Here is a 12,487-nt window from a genome sequence, read left to right as displayed (position 1 = left end):
TACAGAAGCAGGGTATGTTGTTCGAGCAAGTGACGCCAGTGGTTTCTATTGATTCAAGGCTGTTCTTTCCCCAGGTTTCATTTTATAAGGAAAGACGAATTTGTTATTTTTCTGCATACTGGAACTGAGGGTAAACTGTGTTTTGCTGTAATCACTAAGATCTGTAGTGATAGCTGAAGGTGTTAGTTCCTGTTGGTAGCCAGCAAAGAGAGCAATTCTAGAAGGTACGTTGAATTACACGGAAAAGTTTCCCTCTGTTGATAAGACGAACTGGAAATGGGTAAAAAGCAGTGGTTGAAGGAAAAAGATTAATGTGGTAGACCTGGAGGATAAGCAAAGTGAGTAGCTGAATCCTACACAAGCAGGGGCATTTGACGGCTTAGCAGTGAAGGACCGACTGCATTCTTATTTTTTGGATGGTTAACTCTCCGCATCACTTCATCTTGGTTTGGACTTGGATGATATAAACTGTTTCTCTGTTCAAGTTGGTTGACTGTCGGTGTATCAAACCACATGTTTGTTCTCTGCCTTTAATTAGTGCTTCTGGTTAATGCCTGAGTAAAATGTTCCCGCTGTGCTCACTGCCACTTGATAGCGCGCATTCTTCCTGAACACCTGCTGTCAAACCTATCATGTCTTTTCTTGTCAACTTGCACAATGCTCCAGGTCTTGAGCAAGACTGACACGACGGAAGGGTTGTACAGCCCGATCTTTAGAAATCTATGTGGAAGGTGAAGCCTTTGCATAGGGACTGAGAATAGGAGACTGCAATATTTTGTAGGAGCTTGTTTCCAATACCATCTACTAAAATTCTGTTTGCAAATGCAGTTTTTGAAGTAGTGGATATACTGTAGGCTAAAGAAGCAAACTGCACCACCTGGAGAGGAATCGTAGATGTTGTGTAACAACAACAGAGAGTAATCTGCACAAATCTTGGGAGAAGTACAAGGGTGGTGACCAGCAAACAAGTCATCAAAGAGGAGAACTGGTTAGGGATGTTGGCATGTGCTGACGGTGGTGACAGACGTTGGCACAGATGGAGGAAGGTGGGGAGGATGAAGAGTGTGGGGAAAGGGGGTCTTGGCAAGAAAAAAGCAGTATCACTTGATTCGGGAGCCTGTAATTACAACACTCCAGCCTTGTGACACAGCAAATAAGCATGTCACCTGAAACAGAGGAATTTGAGGTTGCCTCCTGAAGCAGCTCATGCCAGATGGAGGGGGAATAAAAACCTTGTGGAAGAATAAAATTTAGCTCTGACTGGACTGTGGGTTTTAAGTCCCAAACAGTGACACTAGTGACAATCTTTTCCCGTCAGTACTTTATAATTCTGGTAATTAATCCATGGTTAGAAAAAACCTCCAGTAGCCTGTCTAGCAAACAGGACAGATGAGCTTCCCGTACTTGAAACTTTCAAAGATCCTAAAATGCCGAGCGCTTCCTGGTCTGTTGCGTTGGGAGCATGACCTGCTCTGGCACAGAGCGAGAACAAAAACATCAGGCACTGAGGTGAGCCTTGAAAGCGTAGGAGAAGCACCTTTATGGGAGCTGACTTCACTCCTGCGAGAGAGAAATGTGATGGCACAAGAAGGCTCTTTCATCGTTAACAAATTCCTCAGCCTTTTACCTTAATACTTTCCACGCTTGCAACACATCTGTCCTGACGTGTGCAAAAACACTGCAAGGATCTCACAAACAGCTATTGCTTGTGCAGACTACAGAAAGAATATGCCTAACTTAAAAATGCTTCACGTATGTTCAAATACTGTAATGATGAAAGTAAAAAAAAAAAAAAATTTGTGTTGCCAAATTAGATTACAAGGTATAGAGTACCTCTCATACTCGGGAGCCTGTGTAGATAGGGACCACAACCAGGGTTTGTAAATAGCAATTGTTAAGTTGGAAGGATTTAGTTACGAAGGAAACAGATTGTTCTGTTATTTCCAGTCCTCTCATTTTCATCTGTGGTCTAATCCCAATGGGCTCCAAAGGCAGGATTAAACTTTTAGTTGCGTTTTTTTAGGTTCTGCATTAAAATTAATGTATTTACTTGAAAGGAAATGTCTTAAATTTAGTATAAAAATCTGTTCCTACTTGTGGAGATTGATTGCAGCAGAGAACATGCAGTAACATTGATTCTCCAGATGAACTTTGTTACCTGCTGAACCTACTTGCTCTCTCTTAAACACCTTGAAATGGTGTTTACTCTGCAGATTGAGTTTTGCTATGCAGGTTACGTTTTGCTAATGAAACTTTTGTCCAAGTTTTCCACATTTCTGGAATTATATTGTTTTTCTAATGTCAGGTTAGCCTCTTGCACCATTTATATATTACATTTTGTTATAAAATCTAATTAAGATTGATTTTGGTGAGTTAGGCATTGCTGTAGAAGTATGTCAGTAAGAAGGCTATTTTTACTATCCCATGGAAAGCTCATCAGCCGGGTATGCTTCTGTCAGTGTTACAATTCTGCATTGATTGACAATGTAGTTCTTGAAATGGCCAAGTATCCTTTGAAACCTAACTAAAGATGGATGCGTTAAAAAAAAAAAAAAAAAAACCACAAAGGAGAGGAGGAGGAGGAAAATTAGCAAAGCCCTAAGGTTAATTCCAGTCCATTCTTAAGAGGAACCACAAATATTTTTCTGGCTTTACCTATTTAAGTTTTCTTTCCTGAAATAATTAATTTAATAAATTATCTTCATAATTGCCCCAAAAATACACATTTTGAACCAGCTATCTTTTCCAATGATATATTTTGAAGTAATACTCTATTTTAATTACCAAAGAATTTAAGCATTTCTTTTTGAAAGGGGAGCAGTTTCTTCTTAAAATGGGGTTTTTTGCTATTGATGATATCATGTATTATGTGATGATTGTCCCACCTTCCTAGTGCTCCCCTGAAGAATGTTGTGTCTGCGTACCATTCGTAACCTTTCAGTGTATGTGCACTTAGACCCCTTTCGTAACTGTTGTGGTAACAACAAAAAAAATTACATAAACTTGCAAAAGAATTGCTTAATGGTATGAAGTATTCTGGTTTCTACCAAAACCCCAATTACTTAATTTTGTGCCCTTCCTGGCCTACATAAATTATGCAACCCTCACATCTCACCATCAGTGAATTATGTAGCTCTGCGCACACATCAATTAATTTTGGCCCCATCAACTTCCCACCTTCTGTGTGCTCCTAGCCTCAAATCAGCTTTGCATCTCCCAGCCGCGAGCGGTTAATTTTGTACTCCCGGCAGCTCATATCTGCCTGAACCTGCAGCCCCGCTTCAACTCTTCACCCTCCCCCCCGCCTCTCCTCCTGCACAGCCAAGCCACTGCCTTCTCCTACTGAATTCCTCCTCCTCCTCCAGCTCGGCAGCGAGGATCAATCCCAGGCAACTTCAACTCCCGCCTGGCCAATGGGTCAGCGCTGGATCCCAACGCGCCCTGCGGGCAGCAGGGCTGGTCTGGAGGTGACCTGGGTGTCCTTATCGCTTTCCTCATGATTTTCAATGTGCAAATTGCAAGACTGAAGCTCCATCTTCTGGAACAGCCTGTGAAAGTCATGGCGCGCTTGCAGCAACCACCTCCAAACCCCTTTCCCTGAGGAATCCTGCATCACGCAACACCCCACTGAGAAGATAAATAGCTTCTAGGTCTGTAAGAAAATCGGCATTGAGGAAAAAGGTGGTGCCAGCATCCATCAAACTCAGCACTGCTGCCAGCAGCAGGAGTAAGCATGACCTGGGCCTTGGTGTTAAAGCTGACACCGCTGCTGCAGGTGTCCACATCGAATGCCACAGCAGGCTTCTCTAAGCAACGCAGAAAGAGCTCATTTTCCTCCAAAGGAAACTTCAGTGTGCAAAAACATCAAGAGGGATATCTTGTTCCCTTATTGCCGACCTCTACGTGCAGCTCAGTTCTGAGCCCTGAATTATTTTAGCCAAAAAGGGAAAGTATCTTCATGAGAAGCACGCAGAGACCAAAAGCCAGAGAGGGTAATGTGAAGTCCTGCAAACAAGAATGGCCTCGACTTGCCGTCGCTCTCCGATTGCTTTCAGACCAGCGGGCAGCAGAGCGGCTCTGCAGCCCACCTACAGCCTCTCATCAGGGATTTGCCCTCCAGTAACGCAGGATGGGTCACGGCAGGCCCCTTCCTCACCCTCTCCCTCTGCTTTTAGTTCTTCAGGAGCATGGAGGGGAGGGGGCCGGCAGCTTGCCAAAGGGACAAGGGTGGTGACAGCAGAGCAAGGAGCAGTCGGGCTGTGCCCAGGGTCTCCCAGGGTCACCAAGTTTCCCATCCAGCTGGGATGTCTGGTGGAGACCAGCTCTCAGTTCAATCTGCTTTTCTCTCTGGGGGCTGGAGGGAATTTGACTCCTCTCTCAAGTGAGGTTACAGAATATTTTTCTCTCCTCTCTTTTTGTCTACGTCTCTTTAAGCAGCAAGCACTGCAGAGACTGACTTGTGCTTGTTTTGTACAGTTCCCAGCACATCTGGCCATCTTGGATAAGGTCCCTAAGTCTGAAAGTAGCATGTTTAAAACTTGGGCCTCCAACTATGACTATATATAAAACGCAAAGCATTGGAGACAAACTGGAGAAAATACAATTTTTAGTAACTGAGAAAAAAAAAATATATTCAGTCTTTTACATCTGCAGTTGTGCTTTGCAAGCGTGGGTGCCCTGTCATGTTAGAAGACTGTATCTCAAACTGAAAGCCGATGCAACGCAGGGGAGTGCTTGCTCCCAGCTGATTGGCATCAAGCATTTTTCTTGTCCCACTTGCACAACAACCGTGGTCATTCATCAGTGTGAAACTAAGCTGGCTCTAGAAAATGTTCTAATTATCTAGGTGTCCTGATTAAACCTGCCTTGATTTAAAAGAGGCCCACCACTGTACTCATGTGAACATTTCTTGTTTCTTCTAAATAATGGGATTAGTTATGGGCATTTCCTTCAGAGCATGAAAAACGCAATTGCAGTATAAATCTTCTCCCTCCAAGCCTAGTCTTGAAACATGCAAATTGTTCTTTCAAGTTTGTTGGCAAAAAAATGGCAATATCCTGATACACACATGATTTTGACGCTGAATTAACACACTGGTTGAGTTAGCATCAGTGGGTTGAGTTCTTTGGTGAACGTATCAAGAGTGCTGTGGAAAGTAGCACAGTCTGCTGAGGAAATATCAGTGATGGCTTGCTTCTCGCCCTTTCACAGGGATCCAGCATTGGCTGCTGCCAGGAACTTGATACCAGGCTGGGTACCGACCTTTAGTCTTCCCAGTACAGCCTTCCTTACGTAGCTCCATGCACACACCGCAGTGCCGTGCACTTTCTGGTGAGCGTTTTCATGTTCTATTTTAAAAATAACAAGACATCTCTTAGCATTCAGGATACATTTTTCCACTCTGAAGCACCACAACGGTCTTTTTAAAGAAACTCTAGGAAGGGTGTTAACTTGATCAATGCTGTGCAGGAAGGAAAGCTCTTTCCTACTATTTTTTCAGCATGACTTTCACTGACATGATCAGGCTGGGAAAAGACTTATTGGCTGACAGCCCAGGACAGCCATGCAATATCTCTAGTCATCTGGAACTCAAACTACTCTGCCCAAGGGAGAACCATAACATAAAAACAATTTAGGTTACATGCTGAATCTTATAAACATTGTTCAGTTTTTAAAAAATAGTTTCAGTACTATTTATGTGCATTTGCTATTTACAGGTGGTTTGTTGGGTTTTTTTGTTGTTTTGTTTTTTTCAAATGTCAAATAAGAAAGGCTGGGAGGGTTTTTACTATTTTAACTGTAGATGGTTTTTGAAGACCTTGGAGATTTTTAGAAATATAGGGAAATAAGCTTCCTCTCCTCTCATAAATTTAAGAGCTTGGCTTTTCCTGTGTATCAGATATAATTGTTTTATACAGAGATAATGTTTACTTTTGACCCCATCCAGAAAGCACAGAAACGCTGGCTGGAGGGGGCTTCCAGACTCCTGCGGTCCCCCCTCCCGCACAACGCAGGACTGTCGCCAGCACCAGATCGGGGAGGACTTGGCTTTGTCTGGCCAAGCCACAAAACCCCCAAGGACAAAGTTTCCACAGCCTCCCCGGTGACCTGCCCCGTGGCCACGCTTTTCTTCTAGAGATTTTTTTTTTTTCCTCCCATCCAGGCTGAACCCTCTGTATTGCCCTTTGTGGCCGTTGTCCCCTCTTACGTTGTCTGTAGCTGCTGCCTGGAGTTTGCTCTGTCACCCTCCCACCTCCCCAGTGCATATGTAAACTAACCCTGGGAAACCAAAGTGCAAGGGCCAATATATGAGTATGAAACTGCAAAGTTGGGGTATGAAACTGCAAAGTTGGGGCCTTAGCTTGTAACTGTTGAATTTTCAATTGTCTTGTGGCACAAGGACAAAGCAGGGGTTTTCCAACAGTTTAAAGCTGATGCTAAAATGTATTAACAGTAGTGCTTTTGCAAGGCTATGGTTTATCCTCTCCCTTTTTGAAGCTGAGCATCACTGGCCTCTGTCTATTGTTACTGTATTTTGCATTAAAAAACTGTCATAGTAATCCGCTCTTGTGTAAGCGTGTGCAGCTCTAATAATTTGGGATAAAGCAACATGAATCCAGAATGGAAGCTTCACTTCAAAAATCTTTTTTTCTCCACTTGTCTTGATTGAAGATCTGAACTTGGGATGTGTCCATTGCTACCTGTCCTTCCGTGAAGTCATAACATTTCAGCACAGTTTGCAACAAGCCTAAATTTATTATTTTAGGACAATTACTATGGTTCCTTTATGATTCCTTTTTTCCATAAACTGGTATTTCTCAAGCTGAGTAGCTTTACTGTCTTTTCAGTTACTGATCCATTCTAACATAGGAGAATCATCCTTCTTGCACATAGCTGGATTGTTCTTGTGCAGCTTCTTGCTTTTGCTGAAATTGGCTATTTCGTGGCATCGTTTTTAATTGAGTTGTGGTTTTTACTTTCTCGATGTGATGTGCTATGTGCTATAACTCTTCCTGTGGTGCTTTTATTGCAGGCCTTGCTGAGACCAGGACGAATAGACAGAATTATCTACGTGCCATTGCCAGATGCAGCCACTCGCGAGGAGATCTTCAAACTTCATTTTCAGTCCATGCCAGTCAGTGATGAAGTCTGTTTAACGGAGCTCGTTCAGCACACACAGAAGTACTCAGGAGCAGAGGTAAAACTTTCTGAATGCTAACAGCCACGGAGTCGGTGCACAAAATTCTGTTTTTAAAATTGAAATCAAGATATCATCCCTTGAGTCTTCTCAAAGTGGCGGTGGGAGTTGTGAAAGGGAACGTTTGCGAGATTTCCATGTTTCTGCTCAGAAAACAGAATACAATCTGGGGCTTTTTTCCTTCCAGATCTCCATCAGAGGATGGTTGCCAGGGGAAGGGTCTCTTCCAGGGTGAGCCTTAGTACAATCATGGGTGGCCTCACTGAAGATGTGCTGCCAGGAGGAGTGGAGGGAGTGGGGGCAAGTGCCCCCAGACTGCCCAGGCAGTTCACCTGGGCCTCCCCACATCCCCGGGGATCTTTTGCATTTAGGATTGTGACTGAGAGCCTCTGATGGAGGGAGGGAGGAGAGACAGAGTTATGAGACAGTGTAGGGGAATTGCAAGGGAGTCACTGGTCACTTCGAAGCTCGTATTTTCTGGTTCCATATAATCAAGACCTCACAGCAGCACTTACTGTTATAGCTCGTTGCTGTTAGTCAGCTTCTGACGATGGACGTCAGACAATTATTTCCTGTCCTGGGTAGAAGGAGAAGCTTTCTCAGATGCTGCTGCCTGGCAGTTACAATAAGCATCGGTACATTAGTGGTCACCACTGTGCTCCCTGAATATTATTCATCTCAGTGTCTCGTGAAAGGATATTTCATTCTTTCCTCATTTTGATTAATTGAAAGTAATTATATTACTTCAAAAATTCAAAGAATGTTATTAAGGTTGCCAATTCGAGCTCTTAAAAGGTATGAAATACCAGAATTAAAATTTCCACCTCACACTAGCCAGTCTTAGTGTATGCATTCATTATCACACCATCTTTAACTACATAGTCACCTTATACTTTTTCCATGGCAGAATGGAAAATGTGATGTGCTTGCCTCAGCTCCCCCATCTTTCTGTGTGCTGTTTACAAGGGCAGGGAAATAAGCTAAACTTTTGTCTTGGCCCAAAAGAGAGGATGTCTGTGGAGTATTTGTGTGATTCCAATAATGCTGAAGGCCCTTCTCAACTCACTGGTCACTGGGTATGTTCCCGGGAAGACTTTTGCTCATTTAGCTGTCACTTAAATGCTGATATGTTGTAAAATGCTGCATTGCCTACTAATAACCGCTGGCTGGTGAGGGCACTGCTGTGAGCGCTCCAAGTCCAAGCGATGGGGTCAGACTTTGCCGTACGCAGCAGCAGTGTCTGGGTTCCCCTCCAGGCTCGTTCCGGGAAGCTGTGTCACGGCGAACACCAAAGTCAAACCCGCAAGAGCTTTCCTCCTCCACAGCAGAGGACAAACTGTGCTCTGGGAAGGAATGAATGAAAGCTGCATAGTGAGCAAAACTGTTTTGTGTAGGACATCTTTTTGCCACAGAATGTGGGATCTCCTAATGAAAAAAAGGCAATAACAAAAAGGATTGCAGGCTTAAATGTTGGTCTGGAAAACTGTCACAGCTCTACCGCTTGGGAGTAGTGACTCGAAACAGTACTGTGTTTTTAGCCAGATGTCAGTGATATGACTATTGCTGCCCTGGGAAAATTTATCTGCCTCTGGCTGAGTTACAAGCCTCCAAAAACATAAATATAAACATATCCTCTGTTGTGTATGGAAACTGTCTTCTTACCAGGCAACAACTGTAATGCTTGTATTTCAGAAATTCCAAGCATATGGGGATTTCCTTTGGATCTAGATCAGCTGGGGCTCTAGTGGTGAATTCCTGTACTCAGTTGATAATGAGTCGCAAATGTCTTGGTGCTGGCTTTGTACAGAACCAAAAATAAGTTAATGGGTCATTGAGTGCAGCTACAGACTATTTGCAAGGGAAAATGAGCCTGCCTGTTTCCAATACGGCACTTCTCAAGAATTTTGTTCTTTTGCATCATTCAAAGAATTATAATAACTGGGATGTAAAGAGTAAATACAGAAAAAGCCTCAGTCTGTGTTCCTTGGAAGAATATATAAAAAGTCTTGACAGTTGGCACACACAGTGGCCAGTTTCATTAAAGCCTTTTCTTCCTAATGTCTCCAGCTTCCCAGCTTTACAAATAGTTTCCGCTGTTGAATGGCAAGTTCCCATTCCACTGTTCTGCCCTTTGTTTAGAAAAAGAAATGGAAAATGCTTGGTTTTGTGACTAGAAGATGCTGTATGAATAGGGAGTTGCGTGTAAAGATGCGTTGAATCATCCTGACATGAGCTGAATAAACAGCAAGTAAAGTGGATAGTTCAGTATGCATCTGGCTTCCAACTTGGCCTTTTTTCAGATCAGATATTTGTATATTTTTGCTGTCATCACTTATGACCAGTTATCTCTGTTCACCTGCTGGATGTACGTTTCTTTTAATGAGTACCTTTAAAGATACATCAAGATAGCAAAACAGGGTGATTACTTCCCACTGTTTCATGTGAGAGAAGATGGAAGATAATTTGAGGGTGAATTACAATTTCCTTCTCTCATGTGTAAGTGAAGTTTAATGTAAAAAAAACAAAAGTGCATTAGAGGCACAATGTCTGTACAGTTAGCTTTTATTATGCTAATAGTATAGGTCAAACAAAGCCTCAGCTTTCTAGAAATATTTGGGTTTGAGTTTGATCTTTGTTTCCAAGCCCTTCTGAAGTAGTGCTCTGCAGTGGTGCTTGAGGCTGCTCTTCAGGGATTCTTCCGTATCTGTAAATCTGGAAAGTAAGAAATTGGTTTTAGAAGTTTCTGAATAGCAAGGTTTGGCCTCGGAGCTGATGTTGACACCGACGATCACTCCCTCCTCCCTCTAAGGCAACTTCTTTGGCTGCATCCCTGCCCTGAAGGCATCTGCCTTTTCCCAGGACCACCTCAACCTCTTTTTAGGGGGTAGCTCTGGTTGCCACAAGGCCAGCTCTGCAGTGACCACGTGTCTCGTTTGCCCTCGCGCACAGGCCAGCGGGTTTCCCCGGTGTGGTGGAGGAGCAGTCGGAACTGCTCTTGTCTTTGCCCCCAGCTCTTTTTTCTAGGAAATTTCTACTGAAGGCCAAACCTGGGCAGCTGATGCCTGGCATGGTTCAGCATGTGATAAGGTTTATTTGAGTGTTCCTGCATTTTATTTTGGGCAAAATTGCAGGAGATCCAACTCTTATAAAACTGCTGATTTTTTTTAAATGGTTTTGTATAATTGGGAGGCCTTCACTCATAGCTTTTTCCTATTTTCATTGTTACACTTCATGCTGAGAGGTTTTATCTGATTTCTCACTATGCTTTCCATAAGTACAATTAATTAAAGATCCAACCACAGAAGTGTTTAAAAGCAACATTTTAAAGTGCAAGTGGTGTGAGTTCTTTGGGTTTCCTTTGCTTGCTTTCATGATGCTGCTACAGCCCGCTTGCTTTAGGAAAGATGAGCCTTCCACACACTCCGGTGCTCTACTTTTTTAATTTGGGGTTCAGATTAGGTTTTTAATAATTATTGGCTGCTCTCTGTTGTAAATGTAAATACCAATAGTCTCAATGCACTTTCTAGTGCAAGTAAGAACAAAATCGCGCGGACAGTGTCTGATAGGAAATTGCTTGTCCTGTAATTTTTAAATTATACATTGTCTCAAACAGAAAAGAAGAAAGGTTGTAGCTGGAACATGTCTTGGCCTAGACGAAGGACACCTACCTTTATAAATGCAAAGACTGATGTCTTTATTAGACCTGTGTGGGGAAAAAAAAGACTGTATCGTTTGCCTTACAAATTAAGTGGAGGGGGTGTGTCTGTCTTCAAATCCTTGGAGTTTGCTCGATGAAAAGGGATGAGCAAGGGATGAAGACAGCGCTTCCCCACTGTAGAAATATTTCGTTCCAGAAAGTAGGCGATAAAAAGGAAAATAAACCCAGTAGAGTTGAGGGACCTTCTTTTCTTGTCTGAGCCCCCATCAGGTTGGGGTTTTGTTACAGTTTAGAATGCAGTAGCAGAGAGGAAGGATTCAGGCAGAAACTGAAATCAAGTGTTGAGTTGCTTTGAGTTTCAAGTTGGTTAGGAGTAATAAAAAATTAAATATTCTGGATATGATGACAATATTCTTAAGATAAGTGTGCTTACAAAAGTAAGCTAATGGGACTGACTGCTTCTAAATTGGTGAAAAGCAGGTCATGGTGAAAGCGAGGGCTGGCGTTGTTTCTATAGTATTATCAGTTTCCATGTTTACAGGACACAATAGTAAAACGGGAATCTGTGAACCTGTAAATCTTTCACTGGTTCTTAGTCAAAGTAGAATAGTTAATGTAAAAAATGTCTTTCTCACTTTGCAATAACTCTCAATGGGAACACAGAGAATGAGGGGGGAAAAAAGCAAGCCAACGAAAGTTTGCTCTGGCTCAAATGAGAACATATTTGATGCCAAAAAGTATCTTTGCAGCAGCATACAAACTCGAATCAACTAAAGCCTTTGACTGTTAAAATATGTATTCAAAACATGCATGTTCTTGTTTACCAGACATTGACATATTTAAACTGTAAACTTTAATAAAAACCACCCCAAACAACCAAAACCTTCCCAAATTCCTCTTTCTTGTAGAGGAAGGTACCGACTACAAAAGAAGTGAGGATGCATTCCATTGTAGGTGTACAGGAGGGTAAAGAGTCTTTTAAGAGATTGGGAAAAATTTATCTCTTTAGTTAAGAGCACCTATAGTAAAGGTGAGAGAGGGCTTGGATATAGGGGGGAAAAAAGGGCATCCGACAAATAAGGATGTGTTATCTTCTTTACATCTGGTTTTCCATGAAGGAAAAGATCTTCCAAACTTAAGGGAAAGGCTTTCTGCTTAACATTTTTAAAGGGCAAAAGATCCAATCCTGTATAGTAGCCTAAAAAGAGACACAGGCTTTGGGAGTGAAGGCATAAAAAAAAAAAAGTGAAGTTTCTGTATGGAAAAAAACAACACAGTAGACCCTTTAAAGCACATCCTGGCTAAAGCTCATGGGTTTAATTTTTAAATACAAAGATGTTTGTTCCTTTTATGCTTACTTATGCTAGATGCACAGTCCGTTCAATTCGCATTGAATTCGACAGGTGTTGAAGGTGCTCAACCTCATACCTTGGGACTGGGCCCTCGGATTTTGAACTTCTAAGATACCACAAAAAAATGCATGTCTCATGAGAAATGTGGGATTCGAAAACAGACTTTGGTAGTTAAAGCATCTGTGGCTGAAATGACTCTGGCCTGACTGCTGGTCGGCCTTTCCTTCTCAGGTTCTGCTTAGCTCCACACCAGGATATGTTATGACAGTGAAATGCAGT

The 12,487-nt window shown here is 42.5% G+C and overlaps 1 protein-coding gene across 1 annotated transcript in view; it reads left to right on the top strand.

The window, feature by feature from the left end:
• AFG2A (AFG2 AAA ATPase homolog A) overlaps positions 1 to 12,487 on the top strand; it is a 221,719-nt gene that overhangs the window by 148,487 nt on the left and 60,745 nt on the right. Inside the window, 1 exon segment of the mRNA XM_054824028.1 lies at positions 7,034 to 7,198. Within this exon segment, the coding sequence (XP_054680003.1) occupies positions 7,034 to 7,198 (165 nt within the window).

The sequence above is a fragment of the Grus americana genome, chromosome 4 (assembly GCF_028858705.1).
Source record: "Grus americana isolate bGruAme1 chromosome 4, bGruAme1.mat, whole genome shotgun sequence".
NCBI classification, from domain to species: domain Eukaryota; kingdom Metazoa; phylum Chordata; class Aves; order Gruiformes; family Gruidae; genus Grus; species Grus americana.
The sequence above is the reverse complement of the archived record's forward strand: the minus strand, read 5'-3'. Positions and strand labels throughout refer to the sequence as shown.